At 37.5% G+C, this 15,340-nt stretch overlaps 1 protein-coding gene across 1 annotated transcript in view; it reads right to left on the reverse strand.

Annotated features, from left to right (window-relative positions):
• Positions 1-581: 581 nt before the first annotated feature.
• LOC119657356 (protein singed) overlaps positions 582-15,340 on the reverse strand; it is a 95,168-nt gene continuing 80,409 nt past the window's right edge. The window contains exons 3-8 of the mRNA XM_038064230.1: positions 8,451-8,707; positions 8,187-8,350; positions 7,578-7,673; positions 7,043-7,516; positions 6,634-6,882; positions 582-1,416 (exon numbers count right to left, since the gene is read on the reverse strand). Coding sequence (XP_037920158.1) covers positions 1,323-1,416; positions 6,634-6,882; positions 7,043-7,516; positions 7,578-7,673; positions 8,187-8,350; positions 8,451-8,707 — 1,334 coding nt within the window. The 3' untranslated portion in view covers positions 582-1,322. The remainder of the gene's footprint in view (positions 1,417-6,633; positions 6,883-7,042; positions 7,517-7,577; positions 7,674-8,186; positions 8,351-8,450; positions 8,708-15,340) is intronic.

Consider the following 15,340-nt stretch of genomic DNA (forward strand, 5'->3'; position numbering starts at 1 on the left):
CTGAGCTGAAGCACAGAAAAATCTATTAGTGAAATATCACCACCAGAACATAATTATTATTAGAATAAATCACCATAGGTAATTTTTACGAATGGTCGAGGATAAAATTTATTTTGTTTGGTAATATTGATGGTATTAAAAAATAAAAATAAATTTAAAAACATATAACCTGTCTTTCCTTCCTACCGAGAACATTCCAAAAAACCCTCGTAATTGTATAGGCTTAGTTGACGTAAAGAAGGCATAACCATTTATTCCTGCAACTTTAATTTGAACTTCAAAGAAATGTAGGAAATAAATCCCTTGATGAGAAGATTTGATTTTCCCACTAAAAAAAATAATTCTAATTGTTCCTACTTTCAATTACTTCACAAAAGTAGAAATTACGCCTTTAAGTAAATTCAATCTTGTGTATCGTTGTAAAATTTGTCCAAATACAACGTTTATCATGTTTTAAACCAATTCGTACGAATGATCTCACAGCTAAACAAGCAAATCACAATTTATAAGTTTAAGTACTCGTTGGTGTTATTATTGGCCACATAGACCAATCAGTTGATATTATTGAAATTAAAAAAAAATCAAATTTATAATTTTTAATATTCATTGCTATTCTCATTTTTATATATTCACTTTTATACGTTTATAAATAATAAAGAAATACATTAGAAACTAAAATATATTTAAAAATATAATATCATGCCCCTTATCGTGTTTCAATGAAATTTCCGATCAAAACACTACATACAAAACGTAAAACATGTACGATGACTAAATTTACGTTACTCAAACATTTCTTGCTCAACCAAGTTTGATCTCATAGAAATTTCATTGAACACGCTTGCGTATGTTGTTCTACCACTCTGTTGTATAGCATTACTCGTAAAACGTTTATAAAATTATTAAATTTCTTTCATAAAAAGCGTTTAAAATTGGCAATAAGCTTTTATCTCTTTTTCAGTATATTTAAATATCATCTTCTTGCAATTTTCTTTCGTCGTATAAAAGTACAAAAAGTTTTATTTTGTATTCTGCTTACAATTATTATGTATATACTTTATTTAATGTTGATTGCATTGTATATAATTTAAATTTATCATTGAAAAAAAAAATATATGTTATCAAAAAAATTTGCCACGATTGCTTCTCTCCATATCTCTCTCAGTAGGATCTTCTAGTATTCTCTCAAAGGATTTTTCAAAACAATTTTGGAATTTTTTCCACATACGTATCAACATTGGAAGTTGCAGTTTTGCAAATTATTATCATATCTTACAAAGTAAGGTAAGTTTTATTCGTTTCATTTTAATAAATAAATATTCTTAAAATTCCCACTGAGTTGCAGTCTCGGCCCCATCATCCACTAATTTGAATGCACCGTTTTTCGTTGCACCCAAATATCGACCATCGAGGGAACTGAAATTGTAAATGATAAGAAATGGTAAATATTGGCATCAATAGATAGATAATTCAATTTGAAGTGGAATGTAGCCTGTATCTCATTAGGAAACATATTGACTAACAAAAACCACATGCTACAAAAATAAAACTGAACACGTTCTTGAGATAATGATCAATCTACATTTTTAAATCCTCTTAACTTCTGATTGCTTTGGAGCAATAACATACATGGACAGTTTTGATGATAATTTATTTGAAATTTGAATAATTCGCACAAGTATAAATTGTAAGAGTTTTGACTGAGATTCTAAGCTATAACTGGTATCCATGATATTGCAAGCTCATTCTATTGAACAAATAAGCAATTTATCTTCGCCTTTGAATTGCTGAGGTAGCAAATGACAAGAAACACTTATTTAGTCATGTTCGCTAATTGGTCGCTCCAGGGCACACACAACATCGCTCTGACTTAAATTGTTATTTTTTTATTCGCTCTGAGCGATACTGTTGCTTCTTATTTGAGACTTTGTACTATTTTTGCATGTTGTCACCACTTCAATGGTGAATATCCCCAATATTCATTGTTTATATGAATCTATATTTATCGCGCGTATAATGCCTCCGTTTGTAAACCATTTTATTTTTTGGTGAAATTACCATACCGAAGAAATGCGAATCTTCGGGGTTACCCCGTAGAACACTTCTGAATACAAAAGAGAAACAGAGAAAGGAGAAAAATAATTGTGATCGAGCATCTCAATTTGATTTTGGCGACGGCGAAAAAAATTAATATCTTGGGCGAACCCTTTTTAAGGCTTTGTATGAAACAAAACCTTATTAGAATCGATTCAATGTATGTCTGTCAATTACGGAAACGGCTGGACCGATTGTCACGAATTTTGGTGAGAACGCACCTGTGAATTTCTTTGCATACAGCACTATACGACAATATTTTTCGTTGAGTTTAAAGGGGTGCTCCCAATATATACAAAAGAGGAGTACAAAATTTTTCCACAGTATATGGCCATGTGGGGAATTAAATGAAAAGATTCAATTAGCACTTTTCGAAACTGGTCCCATACTTGATATCAGGTGAAAAGTAGTGGAATGACGGCTCAAAATACGACCCCCAGAAAGTGTAACAGATTTCGTTCTCAGAACCCATCCAACACATACACATTCCGTTCAGAAGTTAATAATACTTCATAGTGTAGTCATAAGTTCTGTCAGTCAAACAAATCTTTATTTCTCACGAAGTAATAAACCAAATCTATCGAAAAGTACAGCATTAGAAAAGGGAAACATAGAGCTTTCAAGCGAAAAAAAATTATTCAAAATGGTTGCCGCTAGCAGCTATACAGGCCCGAAGTTTGTGAGGCCATGCATCGATCGCTTCACGCACGGTATGAAGGGCATTACTCGAGGTGTAAGTTCGATCGCAGGCAGTCTCCTCTAACTTAGCCCATTAAGGCTGTAGTCCAGAGGATTCAAATCTGGGTTGCCTGAGGCTCATTCATCTGCGGTTATGAAGTCAGGAATATGCGCCGCTAACCACTGCTAAATTATCTTGGCTTTGCGAGCGGCGACCGAGTCCTGCTGGAAGCACCACGGCTTTCCAGCGAATAGAAATTCACTCAATGGCTGAACTGCATCCTCCAACATCTTTTCGTACATGCTCGCATTGGTTTTGACGAACGCCTCGCAGAAACGACTGATATTCGTTTCTGCGAGGCCGTGATATGAGACGCCCCACCATACCATAACAGAAGTCATGACTCGCGGAGCATTTTCTTTGGCTTCATAACAATTATGAGCATATACTCGATCATTTTTTCGGTTGAATTTTTCCTCGATGGTAAATATTTTTTCATCAGAAAATAGGATTTTGCGATATTTTTTACCGGGAAATCGTCGAGTTCGTCGTATTTCCTTCAGTTTTGGCGTTAACATATGTCTAAAGCACCAGTATGCACCGAGATCGAGATCTTCTCGTAAAATACAACTCATACTTTGAGTTGAAACGCTCATTTCTGACGACATTTCTTTCAAAATCGCTTCCAACAAGAAGGCGAATATAATTGATAGACATTCACGAGGATACGAGGGTTGCTACTTATGTATTCAGAATCAGCTTCTTCAGTGCTTGGGTTCAAACCCCCAAAATATGGCGTAGCCTATGCACCTTCACTTCCGTTTTCCTACCACATCGCCTAAGAGCGCCAGACCTGTGTGCCGACAAAGTTTTTTGTTTGTAATAGTAGCACATCAGGCTAGTGTTCCTTGATGACACGTTGCAGACAGGTTTTCATGAACTCCAAGCGTTTCTTTGACTGACAGTACACTTTACACTTCCAATGTAGAGCAACTCCCATACAGTAACACAGAAAGAACATTAGCACAGAGTAGTCTCAACTTGATCTTGGCGTCGAGATAACTACATTTGCAGATTTTAGACAGGGCATCCAAAGGGGATCTAGCGCTGTTAATGCGTCGAGCGGCATTGAATTTGGTACCACCGTCGGCAGAAACGAGGCTTCCTAGATATACAAATTGATCGACGCCTTCAATGCTCTACCCACTAATTGAGATACGAAGAGTACAATGACCTATCAGATGGGAACCTTAGTTTTGTTGATGGTTATCTTTAATCCAACTCTACAACAATCACGTGGACTGACCCCACGGCACCGATCTTTTGACTATTGGAAATGGACTATGATTGACTTCTGGAATGTGCGCACGCTCCCCAAAAGTGGTACCAAGCAAGCAGAATGCTTACTTTCTCCAACACAAACGAGAATTCCGACGATATAATCTTTCTTAGTAGTACAAAAATGAAAAGATTCGAATTACTTGCTTTGCTCGAACACTAAATATAGCTTTTGAATTAGTAATAAAAGAAAATAAAGAAAAAAACTATCAACTAACAATTGAACTTCAGGGAATTTTAATTGCTTTAAAAGAATTAACGGATTGCATCATTTTGCTTCATCATAGGCCTGATCTGGATGGAGTCAAGAGGCTCTTCAATGACCATTTAGCGTATGAAGCCACGGTTATTTCTCTACCATTAATTCAGATACTCAGACCAATTGTAGCAACTGAGTTCTCGTCAATGCGAATTACATGTCCAATTTTTCCATGCCACTGACCCAAAGCGATATTTTTGTCTCCATTATCGCGAGGCGTCGTTCATTATCTTTCATAAACGGCCAACACTTAGAATCATAGAGGAAGGCAGGGAGGACAACAAGGAAAATTTTCGATCTGAGACGTTCGTTGATGCGTCGATCACAAAGAACGCCAGTTGCGGGACGCCATTTCAAAGTTGCGTTGATACGAACAGCAATTCCATAATACTGTTCACCATTGGCTGGTAGCATTGACCTGATCAGCCGCTGACGGTGATAGTGCCTAATTTATGACATCGGTCGCCCAAAATCCTGTTTTTTTTTCAGATCCAATCTCACTTCAAAATTTGCAAATATTTTACGATGGGTTCAGCAACCTGTGGTAGGGTATTCCTAACTGTAAAATCAGTTTGTTAAATCTATCCTAGTATGTCGGCCGTTTTTCTTTCAGAGCTCGACTTAGATGAGTTCGATAATGCTTTGATATCAACCCTTTCCTTCATTCAGTTTGAGGATAGCAAACCATATCAAGCCGATTTCACCAAATATAGAGTATGAGTTCCATTTCTTGAATATTAGACTTCGGTGTAGATATTAGTAAGTGTCAGGGTTTGCTTACGACTTTTTCCCTGGGGGTTATTGTAGTAGACCTATTGTTTATCAAGAGTCATAGTAAAATAAAAAATGCCCTTTATTTTGTCCGGTTAAGGAGCTATTCACACGTTAAAAAACCCTTTCAACGTCTTTCGATGTATCACAATTTGTCGAATAATACCTTTAATTCTGCATTTTTCAACGATTTCGACCTCGGATTTTCATCTAGTAACGTCCCTAAATATACATTTTTTACTACTTTGGCTATCCAGAGCTATCCTTGTAACGGGGAGAAAATGTTGGGCAGATACAAATTGATGAATATTTTGAAATCGTGTTATTGATATATTCACGTATGTCGTTTTTGGTCTAGCATTTTGGACGACATTTATCACTAGGATGACCTTATGGTAACCGTCGAGAACTTAGATGCACCGCCAATATTATGATAGTGGATATTTCAACAGAATGTGTAAAGTCATAGTTTTGGTTGGATAGGTTTGGCGAATGAGACATGTTACTTTATAATAAGCATGTTTTGAGCCCTCAGGAACTCGAAGGCAACAATAGTTTCAGAAAGTACTGATTGAGTTTTCCATTTGACACTCTATAAGACCATATTCAGACAAAATGCATATCTGCTTAATATCAAAGGAAAGTCATTGTTCAGACTTCAAAAACCACATACTCCTACTAATTTCGCTTCTAAACTGGCCTTAGAGGGGAGTAGGGGGACAGGGATGAAAATTATGCGGGCCTTCATATTATTCCTTAAACTAATTTCATCCTAAAAGTGGAGGCACTTTTCTTGCTGGAAGGTCGTTAAACGTGGAAATAGGAAGATCCTCCTTTAATTATCTGTAAGGCTTTGAAGCGACATTAGCTGAACTTGTAAGTATGAGACCGAAGAAGTGCTAGGAAATGGAGTATCGTCGAAGCTGGGCTTGGTCACCCGGGAAAACGTTACTCCGATATCCTTATCATTCCATACCCTTTTTTTATAGAGCAAACTAAAAGTTGAATACCATGCTGGATTTGGAAAGAATCGATCATGAAGATACGTAGATATGGTGGAAGTGCTTTGCTGAATTTAGGGGATATTGGTCACATATGTGTTTTGATTCGATGACGATAACAGGAAAGTTGAATGTGAGGCCAAACTAGGCATTGCAGTTTTGAACTCAGCTACAGAAATACAAGCGAGGCTTCCATTAGATGCGAACATTCTAATAAAGGTTGCAAACCACAAAACTGTGCACATCCCGCAGCTATTCTACTGGCGATAAAGACGAAAATGTGCTTCTTCACCGGTTGCGAATTCGAATTCAATTAACTAATAAAGAAATCGCAAATAAAAAAAAATAATTTTCTGGAACATTCGAAGCATTTTCTTACTAACAAAGCTAGTAAAACTGCTTTGTAAGATTCTCCCGAAGCCTCACAACAAGTTTCGATAAATTTTTTACTAATAACTATTGACTATATCAATGGATAAAATTTTTCTTACCGAATGCAAATCCTCGTTGGCTCCCTGAGTTCCAAATAGAATCCCTCTGCGGGTGCGTCGGCATCAACGGCTATTCCTTCGCCATCAATTCGCCAATACTTTCCACTGTGCGCTTTCAAGTTCACAACACCTTTCTGTGCTCGTTCTACGAGAATTGTTTCATACGTTGCCTTATTACATTCTAGTTTTGGATTGCTTGGTGCTTTGTATCCAACAAATCCTTGCTCGCATTTTAGTACCAAGATGGGGCTGGAAATGACAAAAATTTCACATTAAACATAATTTTCATTGAACTTGAAGAAGACACAAAGGCAAGTTGGTAAATGAATATATCAAAATCATTTTACACTTCATAATTCTATCTAAAGCTGATTCTAAACAAATTTATTCCATTGAATTTCAAACATACCGATTGATCAAGTAGAAATAGAATTTCGTGATTTCCTCTATGGTATCAGAGGTAGCAAAAAGGTGACCGGAGCGTTTTGTAGCCAAAAATTTTCCATTGTTTGCCCTGAAGGATAAGGAACCATCTCCGTGCCAAATCAGTTCGAATAGTGCATCAGCACATCTACGATTTCCAGTTGCCTGGATTCCACCACCAGTAGACAGGCACCAATAGCGATCCTGTGTTGTGCGTAATGCCCAGCGGTGAGCCGACCAATCGTATTCTAGTTGGAATGTTTCATTCTCTCCAATTTCATCTTGATTGGCGGTCACATCTACACCTTGTTTCACTGATACATATTTGGAATTCAAACCGGCAACGAATGATGCTTGGGGTAATGAATCTTCCAAAGAGAACAATTCATCGCGGGTAACTGTTTGTGAACGAGATTTTAGCACAGCCTTAGATCCAATTGGTGATAGGTATGATCCTTGACTGAAATCAATCATTTATTAATTATGTTGATCGCATATGAGAGGTATCAATTTTAAATTACCCGTCTCTCAAGGCTAAATGTCCTCCATGATATTCTGCACTGAAGAGACAATCGTCTGTACAAAGCGATTGAAGTTTTCCGTTACTGTTTAAATATCTGAAAATATATTTTGTTAGATGAAGGAGTTTAGGCGGTAGGAACAATAAATGTTACTTTTTTTTAGTAATGAAAGAAAGTGCTGGTAGAATCATAGTTTCTTTATAGCACTGACAGATATTCCGGAAGTGGTAGTTAATTTCGAGGGCTCATAAGCATCAAATCATCAAATAAAGGAATATATACAATTTTATTGCAATCAAATAGAATTGCTATCATAGACAGTTTCTAAAACTTGATACTGAGTCGAACCATTTCTGTGCCTTCTAATGCGAGTGAATCTTTTGCCGCGATAAATAATTTAGCTGTACGGGTTACCTTTTGTGGATCTCAATTAAGATGACTTATATTGTCTATCAATCATGACGTATCCCGATGTTAGAGGCACGAAGCATCTAGCAATTGAAACATTAATGCCAGAACAAACAATTTGAAGCGTTTATATTCCTTTATTTCTTACATACGAGTTGGGAGTTGGAATAACTTTTGAGTGTGTGTACAAAAATAACTTACTTGTTATTGCATGTATGCAGTGCATAGCGTCCCCCTTCATCGGCACGAAACTCAAGCGTAAAGAGTGTGTCTTCGCCCCAGGGAATGTTCGCATCGACATGAATCTCGTCTTGTGATTCTGATAGGTGTGCGAAACGTTTGCGTCCAACTGACCGTAAATTTACCTGTCAATTAAAAGGTAGAAATAGTAGATAACAAGATACACTTCAAGTAACATATTCATCTACTCGTCATTCATATCACACAACGTCACTAGTCACTAACCTGTGGTCGAGCGGCCAAATGTACTGTCCAAAATTCACCCTTGCCAGGTGTTTTAGCAGTACATACAAGTTTATCAGGTGTGCCACCAAGGAAGTATCCGCGTGACTCATTCTTTAGCGCCCAACGACCGGAACCGTCTTCTGCAATGCTAATTTGAAAGCGGCTACCGGCATCACGTTCATCTGATTCACATAGTACATTGCCAAATGAATCAACTGACAAGTATTTGTTGAGATGCGAACGAAGATAGATGATACCTGAAAGATGAGCAGATAACAGAAAATGTTGTTAGAGTATGGATAACAAAATGATATGAGATGACTGCCTAACAGGATTGACGAGTAAAAAGTATGTGGATAATTTCGACTTAACGTTTCTCTCGTTTACAGTACGATGTGGTAACCATTTACATTTACCATTTCATCAACTATTATTTTGCGTCTATTTCACATTTGTGCGATTTCATAGTTGCAGGAAAGTATGTATTTTCCTAGCAGTGTCCATGTACACGAGTAATTCGTCCCAAGAAACAGAAACAATTTGAATAATTGCAATCAAGTACGTCTACTTTACAAATAGTGCGCGTAGTAATGACTTTCCAGAAAAATATTTACATTTTCTGTTTCTGTTAGAAAACTGTTTAGTCTACTTAATTTAATGATTATAGATTTTAAATAGTGGTTCCATTTTTTTAGCTGGTAGACTTCTTTTACTACCTAAATCTATACACTCCTTTCTCAAGAAAAATGATCATAGCCAATTTGTGACAATAAAGTACGAGTAGATTCCCATTACGGGCCGAAATGGGCCCTAAGGGTCTTTCCAAAAACAATTGACACAAATATCGATTTGTAATTTTGCTGTTTTGGGGCCAACACATTGGATTACGAGCTCCACCTTTTCTAACTTGTTCCTTTTATTTATTGAAAGGCTTTGCATACCAATAGTATTGACTACTTTTGTAGAATTTGTTTTATTCAAATATGAGTAAGTAGCCATATATTTCCGTCACCATGACACATAGTGTAGATGATTTCTCACAACTTTGTGCTTCTTTCAACACGTCATTATGATATCAAAATTGAATGCACGTTGCGTCACCAATATAATCTAGAACAGTTTTCCAAATAAAAAAATAAATTGCTTGATGATGGGGACCAGATCTCGTTCCTTGGTATACATAGCTACGAGGAATACCAATCGAAGAACTGTCCAAGTTTCTTTAGAAAAAATGTATGCTTTACAACACTACCCAATACGAGTATATATGTACATGAGCAAAACTTAAATTTTGCATTTTCTGGAGTAAATTCGCACGAAAAAGGCTATTCTGACATGCTATGGCTTTGTTAAAAATGGTAGGCCATTTACCAAACTTCTTCGCAATGACGACTGGGATTCGATCCCAGAGCAACAAGATTCAGAGGCCGACGATCCAATGTAATATATACATCGTCTTTTAGTCCTTTTCCACCCCTCGATGAAAGCGTCTAGTTTAATAACCCACTTGCATAAAATGCGTTTAGCCACCTTAGGTTTAGCCGTTTCCGAGAAAAGTGCTCTCAGCTATCCGGACTACTTGACTATAAATTTCGGAAATTACTAATCAATTTCAGTACGCTTTCAATATAAAATCTCTCCTGAGTACGATCATAAGTTATCAACGGTGCTTGCGGGGAATTCCTTCTTCGTCATTGTGGTAATAGAGCCATCTTCAATTTAAGCCTACCCAATATACTGTCCCTAATAGTATCAGGTTAACGACCGGGTTCGTTGTGTGTTCGTGCCGAATAATAAATTAAGGCTTTTATATTTGCTGGTGATAATTTTGTGTGGATTTATTTTCCGAGGCATCTATAACCATGAAATCTATGAACAATATCGTTCTCTGTATAGTCATGGATAAAATCACGCGCAACAGGCCAGGATAAGCCGATTACTTGATCCAAACCGACAAAAAAAAATATAGGCAGAAAGTCGATAAGGGGAATGTTTATAGTAAGAGATGTGAGATATATCCTGACTTCGACGGATTGTGACAAGACGCCAAGAATTTATTTTGAGCGCCGAATTAGATGACCTTGGCGCAACACTGCGACTGTGGCAGATGTATTGACCACTTCAACCTGTTGTAGCTATTTCGCGCAATGAAACTTTGGCCGACCTTTTGTTACCTTAGTTGAAAAAGTGCGATAATTCTTCTAAAGAGGTGACACGGCATAAAATTAAGCCCGATCATGAAAAAGTCTTTAGAAGGAGTTGGAGTTCTAATTATTACACATCTTCAAGGTTAGTATCGATCGACCATCGCCGTCGATTATCGAGGATTGAATCAAAAAAATCTTGGAAGGCTGAAAGTGTAACCGTGTCACTTTTTCATTAGTATCCTGTGATTTGCGAACCAACCATTTCTGTTCCAACAGGATGTATTGTATAAAACTAAAAAATATAAATCATCATGTCTCCTAGGATCTGGAAGTATTTGATTTGAATTGACAATCACTGAGGCGAAATTCATATGGTAGTGTTGAAAGATTCTGGACATACAACTCATCTTATCAGGCAACCTATTTGCTCTAAAATTTAGAAAGCGCGTGATGAATATCAAACCGGGACAACATCGTCTATTCAAGCCTAAACTTAAATGACCCATGGTGAACGTATGTCAATGTGAGTCAAAAACAGAGCCCTCCCCCCCGCCCTCACTTCGGACTCGACTTTAAATTAAAATACAACCTTTATCAAATAGTGCATGGAATTGCCATTGTGTAGCAGTCCTACTGGCCATGCATTTAACTTCTGCTATTAAGTTGCCACATCTGTTACTGAGCTTACCTCTAACATTCTGCCGCATAGTTCAACAATTATGAAAATGACGCCGAGTTGAGTGCTCGTAGAATGACAGCTCATATTTTTTGTCAAGGAGCTGGTGGATTGCGATTGGTCTGCGGTAAAGCAATGGAGAAAATTCGTCAGTGAGACTTGTTGCTGATAAAAATACGGACCATTGCTACATGATTTAATCAAAGCGTGAACGCCAGGTACAAATGAAGTATACTACTTACTAATGAATAAAAAAAAAAGTTTGGTTTTGTGGCGCGGCAGGATTCGCGGCATTCGAAATTTATTGTTGCGAGCGGACAGAAGACGCCACCGGCGCTCTCCACTCAGTCTAGACCTCGCCACAGGAGTGGAGAGCAGGACGTCAATGAAAAGAAAAAAATAGAGAGTCTTCTGTCTTCGAGATTGGCTAGTGCGGCAATTAATATTAATTTAATTTCATGTTGTATATAATTAAGTGCTAAATATAATTTAATATCATAAAAACATAAAGTATTTAGCTCTTAAATCGTTACTTTAGCTCTTTTCATTAAGATAACAAAGACAAGTGCATAAATTTTGATATGGATCACGACAAGCCGACCCCGCTTGGGAGCGGGACAAAGGGTGAAGAAAAAGAAGCAGTCGGGAAACTGGAAGCTCGGCGCTTTAGGTATGAAACATTTTGTTGATCTTTCATGTAATAATATTCGGGTAGATGATGGTTTTACTTACACATAGTTCGTAGTGTATATACGTTGAACGTACCAGATATTCAATTCCATGAAAGGTTTCCAATAGTAATTTTCAATGCTGGGTCCAGTTCTGACATTTAATGCAAAAGAGAGGTGGCCAGGGACTGGAAAATGGTGATCGCATTCACGGACCCGTTCTCAGACCCTACCCAACCGAAAAGTCTGACAAAGGTCACTACACGATACCGAAATACCCTCCTTACCGATATCTGTTCCAATAAATTTAATGATAGCACAATATTTTACTATTTTTAGTAATTGACTGTGAAATCCGCCTTAATTTTGTAGTAGAATTATGAAATGTTGCAGTAATAAAGGTTATAATATAAGATATGATCCTATCAAGTGGAAATCACATTATTATTAACAAACCTATGGTAGGTCAAAGTTCTCGCTTAACTGCAAATTCTAAGACTTTAAATGTCAATATCACGGTTAAGTGAATATTCTGACACAATATACGTATATATTGCGCTTCGAGAGACGTACAAACTGCCTTCATCCAGGTCGAGCAGGCGGCGCGAGATCTTGGTCTGCAAATCAATGAAGGCAAGACAAAATATACGATGGCAATGTCAGCATCAAAAACCAGCAACATCAAACCATAGTGCTCAAATAGAAGAATAAAGATAGGAGACTACAACTTTGAGACCGTTGGTAATTTCTTTTACCTAGGGTCGAAAATCACAAGGTTGTTGGCGGCCAACAGAGCCTATTTCAGCTTACAAAAACTGTTCCGCTCGAAACGTCTCATCATAGGGTCAAAGCTCTTACTGTACAAGGCAATGATCTTGCCAGTCCTCATGTATTCCTGGAAGACTTGGATTCTTAGCAAGAAAAATTGCCAACTCTAAGCCACTTTCGAGAGAAGAATCCTCCGAAGGATTTTTGGCCGTCCACATGAGGATGGACGGTTCCGTAGCCTACACAACGACGAAATCTATTAGCGATACTATGACCGTCAGGTTGTGGACAAATTCCGGCTCAATAGGTTGCGGTGGGCGGGTCACTTATTGGGAAAGCTATAAGGCAATATCTATGGTAGAAAAAGAAGACGAGGCAGACCCCGCCTGAGATGGAGCGGCGGCGTAGGCTAGGACGCCAAGCAGCTTTTAGGAATATCGAATTAATTGACCTTGGCGCAAAACTTGGAAGTCTGGAGTTCCTTACTAAGGTAGGTCTAGACCAGATACCAGTTGTTGCGCCGTTGGTGATGATGATGATTGTGCTTCGGTTTAGTTTGGGTCTGAATATATAAGGCGGATTTCACTTGGACATAATTTGCACTCATGTCGTATTTGCGATTATATATAAGGGAGTGATTGCCATCTGTAGCTTTTTTTAGTCACACTGCTCCCAGGGCAAAGTAAATGTAACAAATGTCAATTTAAATATTTTTAATATAAGAAATATACAAAACCTTTCATACCTAAAGCACTCAGCTCGACTTGCTCATCGTACTACATGTAATAGGCTAAGATGAGCCGTCTCCTCCCGCTACATTTTATCGGATTAAAAAACCTTAACCATTTTACAAAGGTTTAAATGAAAATCCTTTCTCTTTGCCCCACAAAGCTGCAGAAAAATAAGTTTCTATAGAAGTAGCGCAGTTCTAAAAACAAACAGAAGGGCCTATAACAAAAAATAAATTGGGAAACCGGAAGCTGGACGCTTCAGATATGGAAGGTTTTGTGTATTTCTTTTATAAAATCATTTGAGGGACATTTGTCCCATGAGTACCTGGACAGAAGCGACAACCTTGACCTATTATAACTTTGTTAGTAATAGCGTGATTTCCACCAAACTCGGTAGGATCATGTTATATGTTATAGCCTGCATTGCTGCATTTCGTGATTCTTGGAAAAACTTAGGGAGGTTTTCAGCCAATTACAAAAAATTGTAGTAATAATATATTAATTTCATTTGAGTGGATATCGGTATGGAGAGTATTTCGGAGCCTAGGCACTATTCAGTGGCAGCCTCTTGATTTTTTCAGATTTTTGGCTTGGGGAGTTTCTGAAAATGGGTCAGTGAAAGAAATTATCACTTTCGACCTCCTGCGTTCCCCACCTTTCCAACAAATATCAAAACTAAGACCGGATTCTACTACTATCTGTACTATCCGAGACCTTTCAGTTGATATCCCGTCTGACTATATATGGTCCCTGGCGTATTCCCTTTGTATTCAATGTAGAATGATGTAATTCAATCCGTTAGCATTCAGACAGACAGTAAACTGATTTTAATCAGTTTAAAAAAAAAGATTTTTAAACTCTTTTCTTTTTAATTAACAGACCTAACGTTTTTAGTAATATTTAAGTATTTCTCCTATAAACATCACGGATTTCCAATCTCCTACCATTCCTTATGTACACCATATCGGCAGTGCTGATAGGCGACAGTAACCTTAAAGAAGCCATCAGAGATAATCAACGACAAGTGAGTCATTTGCAGTGACAGTGAACTATATTCTAATTGATGAGACATAACAATCATTATTTGTTATGTCTCATTAATTAGAATTATAAAGTTAGAAAGCTTGAAACTGGAGGGTGAAAAGCTTAATCAATGTATAATTTAACCTGTTAAAATAATCAATATGTACAACGAAATCGGCAGAAACATCATGACCACAAAGAAAGGACAATCATCTAGAAGAACGTTGTGAAGGATCCAATTTCCCATGTAATAGGACCTCCGCAGGGCCGTAGAGAGAGAATCCGGACCCGAAATGAAAATTATGTAAATCCCCTTTGAACCTGAACAGCAAATCTAATTTTGTTAAACACTTTGATCCTGAACCCTTCAAGAAAATTCAGGGCCCGGGGAGATGATCCGCTTCCCACCTCCTTCCTACGAGCCTAGATCTTCACGAAAACGATTTTTGATCTCCTACTATCTTTTCATTTGTCCATTCCACTGGGGTCACCTTTAAATTTATTAAACATGGTCATGATGGTAACAGCCGGTAGTTGCACAGCTGGTTTTTCGAAGGCATGTCTTTGTTACACCCATGCTTCCTTCCATGACCATTCCATTCCCAAAATGTTTACACAGTTTTCATGTTATTGTCTTTGATATCAATTTGCATCAGAAAAAACAATTACTTATCACCCTTACGAACATTCCAGTGTGTGCACTTCGACTACAAATCTCTCCAACTTCCGGAGAACAATATCACAAATGGACGGATGTTAATGTCCGATTATCTGTGCGTTGAATATAAAGTAGCCCTCGACCTTGGCTTAAGATTTATGGAAAAAACATCAACGGACAACTCTTCTGGATGGAAATTGAAAGCATTGAACAAGAAAG

Source organism: Hermetia illucens, chromosome 5 (genome assembly GCF_905115235.1).
Source record: "Hermetia illucens chromosome 5, iHerIll2.2.curated.20191125, whole genome shotgun sequence".
In the NCBI taxonomy this organism is placed as follows: domain Eukaryota; kingdom Metazoa; phylum Arthropoda; class Insecta; order Diptera; family Stratiomyidae; genus Hermetia; species Hermetia illucens.